The sequence below is a fragment of the Alexandromys fortis genome, unplaced genomic scaffold (genome assembly GCF_014885135.2).
Source record: "Alexandromys fortis isolate MF-2015 unplaced genomic scaffold, M_Fortis_MF-2015_v1.1 scaffold_6, whole genome shotgun sequence".
In the NCBI taxonomy this organism is placed as follows: Eukaryota; Metazoa; Chordata; class Mammalia; order Rodentia; family Cricetidae; genus Alexandromys; species Alexandromys fortis.
In genome coordinates, this window is record NW_026067902.1 from 6,631,029 (window position 1) to 6,645,301 (window position 14,273).

The 14,273-nt window shown below is 44.9% G+C and overlaps 1 protein-coding gene and 1 long non-coding RNA gene across 8 annotated transcripts in view; one reads left to right on the forward strand and one right to left on the reverse strand.

Moving 5' to 3' along the window:
• LOC126496844 (uncharacterized) overlaps positions 1 to 14,273 on the reverse strand; it is a 96,709-nt gene that overhangs the window by 36,233 nt on the left and 46,203 nt on the right. Inside the window, exons 4-5 of one of the 4 annotated variants that reach the window (XR_007590453.1) lie at positions 10,632 to 10,795; positions 9,688 to 9,831 (exon numbers count right to left, since the gene is read on the reverse strand). The exons of the other annotated variants lie outside the window; for them this stretch is intronic. This is a non-coding gene — a long non-coding RNA (uncharacterized lncRNA). Of the gene's footprint in view, positions 1 to 9,687; positions 9,832 to 10,631; positions 10,796 to 14,273 lie in introns of those variants that run through there. 4 annotated transcript variants of the gene reach the window in all.
• The window catches only part of Fermt1 (FERM domain containing kindlin 1), a 44,817-nt gene continuing 37,303 nt past the window's right edge, over positions 6,760 to 14,273 (forward strand). For 3 of the 4 annotated variants that reach the window (XR_007590450.1, XR_007590452.1, XM_050134484.1), the window contains exons 1-3: positions 6,760 to 6,900; positions 9,676 to 9,847; positions 11,893 to 12,126. Coding sequence is in view for 1 of the 4 variants with exons in the window: in XM_050134484.1 (XP_049990441.1) it covers positions 9,694 to 9,847; positions 11,893 to 12,126 (388 nt within the window). In the remaining 3 variants the exon portion in view is untranslated. Of the gene's footprint in view, positions 6,901 to 9,070; positions 9,848 to 11,892; positions 12,127 to 14,273 lie in introns of those variants that run through there. The other variant, XR_007590451.1, reaches the window with a different exon arrangement.

Below are 14,273 nucleotides of genomic sequence, written 5' to 3' on the forward strand. Positions count from 1 at the left end.
ACACATCGAACCTCACGTATTAACAGGGGAGACCTCAGCACCCCTCTCTCACCAATGGACAGGTCTGTGAGAAAGAAACTAAACAGAAATAACAGAACTAGCAGATGTTATGACTCAAATGGACCTAAGAGAGATCTACAGACCCTTTCACCCAAACACGAAAGAATATGCCTTCTTCTCAGCACCTCATGCAACCTTCTCCAAAATTGACTATATACTCAGTCATGAAGCAAGTGTCAACAGATACAAGAAAAATTGAAATAACCCCCTGCATCTTATCAGATCACCATGAATTTAAGCTGGAGTTCAACGACAACAGAAGCTACAGAAAAGCTACAAACTCGTGGAAACTGAACAACTCTCAGCTGAATTACCACTGGGTCAAAGAAGAAATTAAAGACTTCCTAGAATTCAATGAAAACAAATGCGCAACATATCCAAACTTATGAGACACAATGAAAGCAGTGCTAAGAGAAAAGTTGATAGCGTTAAGTGCTTGCACAAATAACTTGAAGAAATCTCCTACTAGCAATTTAACAGCACACCTGAAAGCTCTAGAACAAAAAGAAGTAAACACACCCAGGAGGAGTAGATGGCAGGAAACAATCAAACTTAAGTTTGAAATCTTAAAATAGAAACAAAGAAAATAATATAAAGAATCAATGAAACAAAGAGTTGGTTCTTTGGGAAAATCAACAAGATAAGGAAACCCTTATCCAAACAACTAAAATGCAGAGAGAGGATATCCAAATCAACAATCAGAAACAAAAAAAGGGGGACATAACAATAGACATGAGAAAATCCAGAGAATCATTAGGTCATACTTCAAAAACCTGTACACCACAAAATTAGAAAAAATCTAAAAGAACGGACAAATTTCTTGATAAATACCAAAATTAAGTCAAGATCAGATAAACAATTTAAACAGACCTATAACCTGCAAGAAAATAGAAACAGTCATTTAGAGTCTCGCAACCAAAAACAGTCCAGGGCCAGCTGTTTTAGCATGTAATTCTACCAGACTTTCAAAGAAGAGCTAATACCAGTAGTCCTCAAATTATTCCACAAAACAGAAACAGAAGGAACACTGCCAAATTCTCTTAATGAGGCCACAGCCACCCTGATATCCAAAGACTTACAGAACAATTTCCGTAATCACACTAATTAAAAAATACTCAATAAAATACTGGCAAAGCGAATCCACGAACACATCAAAGACATCATCCAACATGATCAAATAGGCTGCATCCCAGGTTCAACATCTAAAAATCTGTCAATGTATTCTACTGTAAAGCAAAAGCACATCATCATCTCATTAGATGCTTCTAGACTGTGATAGATTCATGGGAATGTCCACAAATATTAGATCAGATTTCTCAAAGATGGGGGAGGGCAACCCTGAAAACATCTGACATTTATGACAATCAACAAGATATTCTAAAGGGAGAAAAGCAAAAGGTATAATAATGGTGCGTCTGGAATCCTGTCATTTGCTTAAGAAGTTTCTGCAGAACCAGGTAACTATTATCTCTAGGGAAGGAAAATTTATAATCAGGGGTAAGAAGACTTAATTATCACCGTATGTTTTGACTAAGACACAGTGCAAAAAGGTGTAAGAGACAGCTCCTGAAAGAGACAGAGTGACACGGAGAGACAGAGACAGAGAGAGAGAGACAGAGAGAAACAGAGAGAGAGAGAGACAGAGAGAAACAGAGAGAGAGACACAGACAGAGAGACAGAAACAGAGAGAAAGAGACAGAGAGAGAGAGAGACAGAGAGAAACAGAGAGAGACAGAGAGAAACAGAGAGAGAGACAGAGACAGAGAGAAACAGAGAGACAGAGAGACAGAGACAGAGAGAGGTGAGGGAGAGGAAGACAGCAGCCCTGTTTCTGCGGGTGGCTGCAGCATGGCCTCTGTGGTAGGCCTTATTATTCCCTTTATCACTGGTCTTCATCCAGGGCCTATAGATGCATGAGACATGCCCTTTCCACTATGGCAAGGAGAACATTTTAGAACTTGCCTGAGCATAAAATGTGTTGGCTACTTACCCGGTAAAAGACTCCAGTCATAAAATACATTCTGCATCTCACAGAGAATAGAACCTGCACTCTGTACACCTGGCCACACCACATTTGTGCATATCCCAGGGTCCATGAAAATAAAACTTTCATAATAAACACGTGCCTGCTACATTTCTTGCTTAGTTCCCAAACATAAGCATATCTAAGTTAGAATCTTGATGAGAAAATGTGTATTGGGTAAGATCCTGCTCATCTTGGCAAGTAAAAGTCAGGAATAACTGGGCATGTAGCATCGCCTCCTTTCTCCTCAATCCACCAAAATCAATGTGCAGTTTCAGTTCAGGACACACCCAGTGGAGCGGAAGGTGAGCCACCAGGATTATAAAAACCTTGGGCTAGTAAGATGGCACTTGCCACACAAACCTCATGACCTGAGTTTGATCCCCAGAACTCACATGAAAAACTGGATGTGGTGGCTCACATCTGTAGCCGCAGAACTCCTGTGGCAAGATCAAGATGGGAGACAGAGACAGGAGAATCAGGTAGAAGTGCGTATAGGCAACAGGGTAGCAGAAACCATGAGAAACCGTGTTCACAAACAGGTGAAGCAGAACAGAGTCCTGAAAAGGTGTCCTTTGACCTCCATACATATGCATCCTCCCTCTCTCTCTCTCTCTCTCTCTCTCTCTCTCTCTCTCTCTCTCTCTCTCTCCCTCCGTCTCTCCCTCCCTCCCTCGCTTTCTCTCTCTCTCTGTCTGTCTCTCTCTGTCTCTATCTCTCTCTCTGTCTCTGTCTGTCTTTCTCTCTCTCTCTCACACACACACATACACACACACACGCAGGAGAGAAAGAGAGAGCAAAAGTCTTTCTTAAAACCCTGTCAGAATCTCATCTGAAGCCTAAAGTCTCTCTCAGCATCATCTCCCTTAGGCACTCCGCATGGGTAGATAACGCTCCTCTGAGAAGTCAGAGGTCATTAAATGGAAACCCCAGTGTCAAGCACGGGATACTTCTGTATACACTGTGAGTAATAGAGGCTCAGAAGTCTCCAAAGAGATACAATCTACTATTGTTCTTGGTTGCCCAGCAGAACTACATGGTAAAACCCTATTGTCGAAAAGACCACACACTGTACTTGCAAAGCAGAAGTCACAAAATGACCTGGAAATGTCTTCCCTGCTGGCTACTTTACACAGTCCTGGAAGGTGCAAGGCAGGCTTCTGGGGGAGGAAAGCTGGCAACAGTCTTGTCCAGCTGTAAACCCTGAACGCTAGCTACAGTACCAAGAAGCCAGGCAGGATGTGCCCACTGGTATAATGATACACGATAACTATGGGGGTAACCATCCACTTGCTGATTAGATTTGAAGCCTACAGTATTCATATCTGGTACAGTCAACCTGATCAAAAGCCTGTGCCTAAGGAGTCTACGAGGGAACATACCACTGTTTTGCTAAATAAACACACTGTCAAGTTGTCTTCTAAATATTTGTTTGTGCCCAGAGATTAGTCCTGCGCTCGGACTTGATCAAAGACACTTCTGTTTGCAGTGGTTAACGCAGAAACTCGTACTGAGTCCAAATGATGAGGATAAGTGACTGTCGAGTGATCAGTCCTACGAGAGACATCTATAGCCTCCTCGCTCCTAGAAACACGGCCGAGAGGGGGGCAGAAAGAATGGAAGGGCTGGATGGTGGGGAGGAGTGCTGTGGAATGCTTTCTCCTGAGCCTGGCCCAGTCATTGCCCTCACGAACCCCCACCGGCTGTGATTCCCTGTGCGCCTGCAAGCAACCCCAGGTAAACTCACCAAAAGCAGAAAGAGAGACAAGAAAAAAAAAATGTGAAAATAGTAGGGGAACTTCCTGGGAAGAAGAAGGGGTTTGGCAGAAATGGGAGGAAGGTGAAAGAGGAATAGGAGAGGTAACTGTGACTAAAACACATTGTACACACATGTCACAGAATAACAAATAAGCCATCTTCTTTCTGAAGCCTGTTCTCATGCCCACCACTCTGAACACCTGGCAGAGTTAAGCATCTCTATTTTCTATTCGTCCACATCACACCTAAAATGTGAAGAAAAGCCTCTGAGCGTTGTCAGTTTGAACTGCCAGGTCTGCTTCAGCATCTTCCTAACCCAGTGACTAAAGAAACCAGGGGTCAAATTAAATTCCCTGCTGATTAATGTGCATGAATCGATTAAGCGAAAAACTCGTGTTGATTCCGCTTGTATTATAAAGGAGGGAAAGGGGTGTGCACATTGTGTGGGTGTGGGTGTGTGTATATGTGGGTATGAGTATGTTTGCATATATGTGGGTGTGTGTATGTGTACAGGGGTGTGTGGAAGGGTGTGAAACGTTGAAGTCCAGAAAGCACCTTCTAATCTGCTTTTGTACTCATGATCTTATTATACCTGTTTCAGAAAACTCAGAACCACCAAGTGATAACTAAAATGTTAAATCACAGGTCTAGGATACATACTGTGGGTGAAAATCACAAATATATCACTAGACACACACTAAATAATACACATCATTCTATTTCTTTTAAATGACATGCAAAGACTGGTTAAACCCCACCTGAGACTTTTTGATTTATCACGATTCAGTGTTCAGTGATTCAGAATCACAAGCATTGCTGTAAGTTTGGGGATGGTCATGTTTCCTCATTGCAGGGCACTGCGGTCAGCCAGTCACAGCATCACAGGGGAGAGAGCCACTGCTCTCTGGCATATTTGCTACCAAACTATATTTGGAGGTTATGTGCAGTAAATTCATTTTTTACCTCAAGGTTCTTTCAACTTACCATGAGCGTTTAGGGGGTGTAACTCTGTCAGAGTCAGGGAGGATCTGCATAAATTTTTAAAATAACACCGGGAAGAAAGCCTAAAGGCAGCTGAATTCTTTAGTATGTGTTTTGAGTGGGATTTAAAAAAAAATCTTCACTGGTACTAATGGAGCCAATAATCCTTCAAGGTCACACTGTCGACCTTGAAAACAAACTCATTTCTAATCTGCCAGGAGCAATCTTCAGAAAGAAGGTCTGGAAACGTTTACTGTCCAACCAAAGTCTGGGCATATTTACCTGGAAAAGGTAAAGTAAGGGGACAGCCCCATTCCTATAGTTGGCTGTAGTAAATTAGGAACATCCCCTGTCTTAGTTGGGGTTACTATTGCCGTGATAAAACACCATGCCAAAAACAAGTTGGTGAAGAAAGGGTTTATTTTGCTTACACTTCCATATCTCAGTTCATCATCAAAGGAAGTCAGGACAAGAACAAAACATCATCACACCCCCACCCCACCACCAACTTCACCCATCACCCCACTCCTACCAGGTTTCCTACACAGAAACCTGGAGAAGTGAAGCTTAGCTTGTTCTTACAGAACCCTGGACCACTAGTCTAGGGGTGGCCCCATATACAATGTGTTGGGCCCTCCCACATCAATCACTAATTAAGAAAATGCTCTACAGGCCTGTCTACAGCCAGATCTTATGGAAGCATTTTCTTAATTGAGGGAAGTTCCCTCTTCAGGTGACTCTAGCCTGTGTGGTTGATGCAAAAAAAAACTAGCCGATATACCCCTTAATGTCTTAATTAGTTTAATTGTAAAATACCTTTTGTTTCTGCTGGGGAAGGAACTCAGTGGCAAGTGCTCTACTACTGAACTGCACCCTCTGATCTTAGAATCCTGCATTTGTTAATAAAATTCAAGTGACATTTATTTATTTAGGTATTAGGGAGAGAAGTCGTAGAGTGTTGTGTATATCGTGAAAGCTCTATACCACTGAGCTATCCCCCCAGCTCTTTATTCTAATTCAAAATACTTTTAAATCAAAACAATTCCTAAATATTGTGATGTTCAAATGAAAACAAAGATTCAACTTTAAATCTCAGACTGTTTGCTATTTAAGAAGTTACCTCGTTGGTGCACAGACCTGAGGTTCGAGGCATGATGCATAAAAGTTTCCCAAGGAGTGGCTGCCAGCCCATCCTTCTACTCATTTCCAGTTGAAGAACTATTGCTCTGTTAACCACTGTATCCTCAGAGCCCAACCCCGGGCCTGGCAGAGTAAACATTCAGTCAAGTGTACCCAAAGTCGCCTACACTTCCTGGGCAGGCAACTGTCTGGTATATACAATAGGAAAGTAACAGCCTGCCTAGGGTGAGCCACTTTAAAGTGGTCCTGCCTTTGGCTTGGAGTTTCCTCTGATCGGAGGGGCTTCCTCCTGTGGCACCTCACCTTTTAGGAAGACTGATATCACCCTCTTACTCAGAGGTGAATCGCCTCTGTGCAAACCACCTGCCTAGTCAGGCTTACTCCCTCGCTCTGCATAGACAGACAGTTGCAGACAGGAAGGGATTCTCCCAAGCCCCCGGCTATTCTATTTACCTAACAGGCAGGAGAAATGACTGGGCTTTGCGACCAGTGCCGAGGGCTTCAGAGTATCCAGAACGCTGGAGGCGTCCAGGAGAAGCCATATAAAAGTGGAGACGGGAGGGGTGGAGTGTGTCCCAGGCTGCTTGGCTCCTGCCAGGAGCTGCCCCTGCGACTCCCTTCAACCCCTACTGCATCTGCAGCCTTCGCCTGCTCCGCGCGCGAGCAAGACCTAGCAGGCTGGGCTGGACGTGCCCCCGCCTGCCCGCCGCCGCCGCTAGCCTGCGCCGCCACGCCACGCTGCGGTCCCGGGACCGTGCTGGGCGCTGGGCGGCGGACTCTCGGCGCACTCACTGGCTGTCGCCAGGGCCCCCGCAGCGTCACCTGGCCCACCGCAGCCTTGTGCTGTCCCGCGAGACCCCGGCTCGCCCAAGGCGGGCTCTGGGGACGCAGCTCTCCACGTGCAAGTTGCAGACTGGACGCCGCGGGCTCCATAGCAGGTGAGATCTGGGGCTTCCGAGTGGGGACCGCCAGGCTGTGATCGGAACGTGAAGACTTGGGATCCCTGTCCCCTTCTTTTCTGCAGCTCTGTGCAGTTAAATGACCGTTGAATTGAAATAATTTTTTTTGGATGTGATCAAGTTCTCGGGCCCAGTAATCTGGCCACGCAAATTAACTCTTTTCGGTTCAGCTTCCGCTGTGGTCGTTAAATGGGCGAGGGGCAGGTGGCTGGCCACCAGTATAAGCCAAGCGCCCCCCGACACTCTCCAAAACGGAGCCTCTTTTCTTCCCCGCATTCTCTTTCAACCGGGGCGGGGGTGATCTTAAGGCGCCTTTTACCTCCTGTTTTGGTCTCCTTGGGTGCGCTTCCACCGGCTGAAGTTTACTGCACAAGTAACAGCTTGTTGATGACGAGAACTTCAGGGCAAAATGAAGGCACGGAGAGATAGGAAAGGAATGTGGGGGAACCAGATCGTCTTCATTTTAGGAGGAATTTCCGTTGTAAAGGATCTGTCCATTGTCTACGCAAACGTTTTAATCACTCCAGTCAGGAAAACTAAGGACGCTGGGTCTGGAGACCCAGGAAATGAGCAGCAAGAAACCATCTTTTTTTAAGACCAAACTTATTTACGCATGTGCAAAACGTTATTTAAAAACCCAGCCTCGGAAAATAGCATTTTGGAGACCATAAAGCTCTTCAAGCCCTTCCGTGATACATTGACCGTCAAGAGGGGGTTTTCATTGTCTCTTCATTGCTGATCTGTTTGTAGAAATGATCTATGTTAGTAAAAGCTAGAATTTCATTCATGTAACCACGTAACATGTAACCATGTTACCCAGGACATTTCTCAGAGTGATGGTTAAGTTTTGAGTATATAAAGGGGATGGATTCACGTTTGGGTTCCTGCATAGGATTGAATGTGATTTTTACAGCAAGTGGCCTACCTTCCCTCCGCCCAAGTTTCCCCCGTTTTCAGATGAGTGTTGGTGAGAGTGGAGGACCTGATGCTGGGATGGTATCTGATGCACACAAGAAATGCTCCCGCAGGCTGATGAGGGAAGCAAGCATTCAGACTGGGTCAACCACTGGATGCTAGAAGTTGCCCTGAGGGCTTCTGTATTGAGGGGCACACCACTGCATCCTTGCACTGCGCCCCGGGGATACTTCCAGTTATGAAACACTCCTGAACTCTTGAATATGATTCGAACACCTTCGGTCTGTACTGCATGTTCAGATTGCAGTCGTCCATCTATGGATTTGTGGCAGTTAATGTATCTGCTGTATTTTTGAGATTTGCTTAGTGCTTACATTATACACCGTGTGAGATGAATATGTGGTGTGACATTGGTGGTTTAATTACCCACCAATTATTATGAAAACAGTGCCCCTCAGACGTCATCACCAAGCTTCATCCTGGTCTGGTAGGCAGAAGGGGGTACTGAATCCTACATCTACTTTTTCACTTGCCTGTTGAGACACAGAGTATAAGCACTGGCTGTTCTTCAGAGGTCCAGAGTTCAATTCCCAGCACCCACATGGTGGCTCACAAAAGCTTTAAATAAACGTCATTTAAATGACTGTAAGGAATCCTTTGCACACGGCTGTGTAAGGCGGCTCAAGAGAAGCCAGCCCATGCTTCTCAAGGCCTATCTTGAGGGACCCACTGCACTCCTGACCCTGACAGAGGTCTCAGAGGATCTTAGGTGTGGGGTAGAGCCAGAGACTCTGAGGCCCATCCAGCGTCTGTGGCGCCTCCAGTTAGGAGGAAACCACGGGTTTGAGCTTTCTATCCTACCCTATCTTCAAGACTTAAGTTTTGCCTGTCACTCATGATTTTTAATCTTTTGCCAAAAATGTATTTAAAAAAAAAAAAAAACACTATGGAGCCAAGGTGGCACACACCTGTCATGTCGGCACTTGAGAAACCTGAAGCAAGAGGATTCCAAGGAAGAATCTTAATCAATGTAATTTGTGCATCGATTATTGTGTGCTTTAAAGCAGTAACTTGCTTTGGGGGCTATAGATCCTTTGATTAAAGTGCATAAGGCCCTAGGTTAGCCACCCAGCGCTATAGAAGGAAAACAGCAGCTTAAGTAAATCTACTGTACAGCAGTGATTATGGTCGCACGCCTATGCCATCATGCGCATTAGGTCAGATAATGACTCATGTGGTTATTTTGCTGAGTTTTGGGGGGGGGGTTCTCGTACCAGAAGATGCCAATGTTAATGGGAGAAATACAATGACACAGATGTATTAGAGATGCTAAAAAGAGGATTTTAGTGTGAAATGGTTTTAGGGAAAAGATTTTTGAGTTGACTTTATTGAAGTATAATTTGCATACGACAAAATGTGTTGAACTGTCACATCGACATCTGTACGCTTTATCACACGCAAATCGCAATCTCGATAAAGATGGAGATTGCTGGAAGACTGCCATAGTTTCTTTGTTTTATCAAAATAGTTCAGAGAAAGTCAAGAAAAACTAGTAGAAAGGGAAAATGAAGCTTGATACATTATGTGGGCAAAGAAAAGACATACCTCAGTGGAGAAAAAAAAACAGAACTTTAAAGAGTTGGGATTTTTTTTAGAAGTTTTGTATATACATTTATGATCCTAATTTAGTATCTAGGTACCAGAAACCTTGCAGAAATTTTTGAACAAGAATCTAAAACAAAATAGAAAAGTAAGAAGCAATGGCCTTTCTCTGACAACCTGCTGGCACCTTCCACTCTCCACTGCCATTCTGACCTGTGCTTGTCCTTGTCCCTAAAGACACCTGCCTGTGCCACAATGATGTCATCCAGTGACTTCGCATCTGCTTCCTGGGAGCTTGTGGTCCTAGTTGACCGGGCAACGGAAGAGCGGCCGCAGACAGAAATCAAACTGAGGGTGTCGGGGGACCTGCATATCGGAGGAGTGATGCTCAAGCTGGTGGAAGAGATGAGTAAGTCGTTCATTCTCCGTGGTTCTTCTGCTTTTGACCCCCTCTCTGTTACTTCACCATTCCGTGGCTGGCCCTAGATTTCCTGAGAGCATATTCCTCTTCCTCACCCCTGGTTTCTCCCAAAAAGAGGAGAGGGACCCTGTGAGAGCTTCCAGTGGAATCCAACCACCTTTGTAAAAGCTTGAGTCTTCGGTGGCACACTGAAGCTCTCAAGAAGGGTGGAAAGCTATGCCCCTGCAAGGTCAAGGGTCATCTGACCAGTGTCATTCATGGTAATCATAGGTAACATGGCACTGGAATACCGAGTCCATTCTCTGCTAATACTTGATGACTTCATGCTAAACTCAGCTCGCTCTTACCATGTCCTTCCACACTTGCCCACAAACAAAGACAGAGAAGTCTACTTCTGGCCTTAGAATTTAATGTTTTATTTTATATTTGTTTGAGGCCTTGGATGCTGACTTCTCATTTATACTGAAATAAAGCTATTTTCTAAGTGCATCTTACGTCCATATTCACATGACTGTCATGTAAATCAAGAAGGAACATTACCTGCTCCCCTCTCAAGCCCGGGCTGCTACCCACCCATTCCCCCAATCGTTAAGGGCAACCACTATCCTGTCCTCTCTTTTTACTGTCTTTAAACTTCATGTAAATGCATTCATGCAGGATGTACTCTTACACGGCTGCTTTGTTTTAATTTAATATTATGGTTGAGAGAAATCCGTATTGTTTGGATTAATCTAATTTTGTTGCTATACAATAGTCTATTGTGTGAACCTACCACATTTTATCCACTTGTCCATTGATGAACTTTTCAATTATTTCCATTTTCATTTCATAGAGATGGCTGAATATATGATCATTATCTCTTGATAGATATTTCTGTTGAAGACTGCATTGATTCCTTTCTATGTTGTTATAACAAAAGCACCTGAGTATAGGTAACTGTAAAGAAATAAGGGTTATTTTAGCACATAGTTTTGGCTAAATGTCTAGGGACTACATCTGATGATAGAAGCCTGAAAGACTCCCAGGACAACACAAGGCATCATATAGTTTGAAGCAAGGGGTGTGTGTGTGTGTGTGTGTGTGTGTGTGTGTGTGCATGTACCTGGTTCTCCTGCCTCTTCTTACAAAGCCACTAGATTCTACCAGAGGGTCTGAGCTTTAATGGCCTTACCTAATCTTATATACTTTCCAGAGGCTCCATCTCCCAACACAGTGGTCGGATCAAGTTTCTACCCTCTTTTTTCCTAACAATGGGAATCAGACCCCAACTCATAAAGTCTTGGGGGACCCTCAAGCAGTATCCCAACCACAACAGATATAGTCTATGCCACAGAGAACAATTACTGACTCATTGCCTTCCAAAATAATTCAATGCTTCCACTAAGAGCATTGAGAGGAGGGCTTTCTAATTACAGAAGAGGCAAAGCTCACAGAGAGAAAAATAACAAGTAAGTTAAGGATGGGACTGACTTCATACTGGCGCAGGGAGATTCCACCTTTGATATCATGTCGAAGGCAAGTCTGGGTGTAGACACCACACTGAAAGGGAGAATGTGCAGCTCGGATGTCAGTGCGGCCGCTTTGCGAACTGTGAGTACAAGGCTGCTAGAGGAGCTGGACGTGGCTGAGCAGGGGGAACAGTCAGCTCTCTGTGGTTCTGTGTGGCCTGTGGAGACCAGCGTGCTCCCTTGCGATCCGTAATGAGAGGACTCATTTCTAGCAGAGGTTATGATAAGCAATCAAGAATGATGCACAGAGTAATTGGGGGAGTGGTTTAGAGTTCGTCAGAACAGAAAATTTACTTTATGTTGTTTTTATGATACTCAAATGTAAATGAGGGTAGAGTTCACACGCCATTTGTTCCCTGCCCTCCTGGGAGACTTTGGAAGGGAGCTAACAGCTATGGAGCCTTGAACCATAAAAAGAGATTGCAAGCTAAAGATTAGTGCTTTACCGGTGAATACACCGACATGTCTGGAGGCTGCGTGCTCAGCCTCCCCTCACGCGCTTAACTGCGTTTTCCGCTTTTGCAGACATAGCCCAGGACTGGTCAGACTTCGCTCTGTGGTGGGAACAGAAGCGCTGCTGGCTTCTGAAAACCCACTGGACCCTGGACAAGTGTGGAGTCCAGGCCGACGCCAAGCTCCTCTTCACCCCGCAGCATAAAATGCTTCGCCTTCGCCTACCCAACACCAAGACCGTGCGACTGCGGGTCAGCTTTTCGGCTGTGGTGTTTAAGGCCGTTGCCGATATCTGCAAAGTGCTGAGTGAGTTCCCTGCGGGGCCTCTGTGCCCTTTAGACTCTTGGCAAAGGAAAACAGGAAAATTACCTGTGCTTTCCGCCTGCCTCGCGCACTGGCTGGAGAACCCTCCTTTACAAGGAAGCAAACTCCCCGAGCCCAGTGCAGAGCACTGCAACTGTTCAAGTGGAATGAAATGAAAGGAACACTATTTGCATAAGTCAGAGCCATTTCCACGCGCTTGCAATTGTTTAAAATACACTTGTAAGTAGAAGTGGTCATGTTGAGGGTTCTTCTCCAAGCTCATTTCTCCAAAACACACTCAGATGTTTAAGACAAACCAAAGAATGGGAGTTTTGTTGAATCCTTCATAACGACACATCTCCGTCTTTGGGATGGTGGTACTTCATGATTCAATTCCTTCCTTAGTACTTGGCTCCTGTAAATAACTCTATTTACAGAAGTCATCAGGACGAAAGCTTATCAGTACGGGGCTTGCCTTGCCAACCCCCAGAACCCATGTTTTTAAAAAGGTGGGCACAGCGGCACACACTTGTAATCCCAGCAGTGAAAAGGCAGAGGCACACAGATCCCTGGGATCCACTGGCCAACCAGCCTGCCCTACTTGGCAAGGTCCAGGCCAGTGAGAGACCCTGTCTCAAAAAAGACAAGGTGGATGACTTCTGAGGAATGACACCAAGGATGTCTGCTGGCCTCACACACATGTGCACACATGTGCACACCAAGGATGTCTGCTGGCCTCACACACACGTGCACACAGGCGTATGTGGACCTGTATGCACACAAATATCTGTGTACATACCACACACATACACATACAAAAGTTATTTGTGGATAGAAGCCTAATCTTTTTTTTTGGTTGGGTTTTAAAATATGATCTTATTATGTGCTCAAGGCTTATGTCAAATTTGGGATCCTCCTGCCTCAGCCTCAAAAACACCAGGATCACTGGCATGTGCCACCAGGCTCACCTGCTGAATTAGTGTCTCATGGTATAGTAGCACAGAGACAACACTACCCCATTAGTTCTCTCTTTATGGTACACCGTAGAAAGAGGGACCCTTAGACCATGAGTGGTTCTTATTTCCTAGTTTTTGAAAATGTGTGGGTACCTTCTTTGACACCAAGAATATTGGTGGCATCACCACCCAGGACGTGAACGCAGAATATTACACATCACTAAGTAGTCACTGTCCTCCATTCAACGATAAACTGCTTTATTCATTCACCCAACAAATACTCATTGAGCCCTACTGTGTAGCCGGTAGTTGGTGAATGGTAGACAGTGTGATGAAGGTCACTGAGGTCTTGCCCTTCGAAACAGGCAGAGATGGATAGCCAAGAAATAAGCAAGGAAAAGAACAGAGAATGTTGAAGTGGGATGGGCGGTAGAGCAGATGGAGGGAAGTGTCCATGGATTTAGGAATGCCCATGGGAGACATTAAGAGGTCTGAGAGCCTGAAATGGGATTAGGACAGAAATCACCACCTCAGCGTATCAATGTCTGCCCAGTGGCTGGTTAGTGAACCACCAATACCTGGGAACAGTAAAAACAGTCCATTGCGGGGGTTGGAGAGATAGCTCAGAGGTTAAGAGCATTGCCTGCTCTTCCAAAGGTCCTGAGTTCAATTCCTGACAACCACATGGTGGCTCACAACCATCTGTAATGAGATCTGGTGCCCTCTTCTGGCCTGCAGGCATACACACAGACAGAATATTGTATACATAATAAATAAATAAATAAATAAATAAATAAATAAATAAATAAATATTTAAAAAAAAACCAGTCCTGAAGTGTCCCTGACGTGGGATGGGACATTGTGAAGCGCAAGGCCATGTTGTTGTTAGCAGTACTCTAGTGAGGAGCTGAATACCACGTAAGCCATCCCACGACAAGGCCTGTCCATTCCCCAAGGGGACTAGGTGACATATCACCGCTAAGGCCAAGCAGTCAGGTGCTCTCTTCTCTAACTATGGCTTTGAAGACACGTGCAGAGAGATCTCTGCTCAGCATCTCAAATCGTGATAGTGGCTCTTAAGTCTAATCAATCAGCGCTAACTCAGATTTAGCAGTATGGCGGTCTTCCCTGAAGAACGGAAGGGGCATAGATTCGGAGCCGGGGAGTTTCACTTTGTTTTTTTTTTGTTTGTTT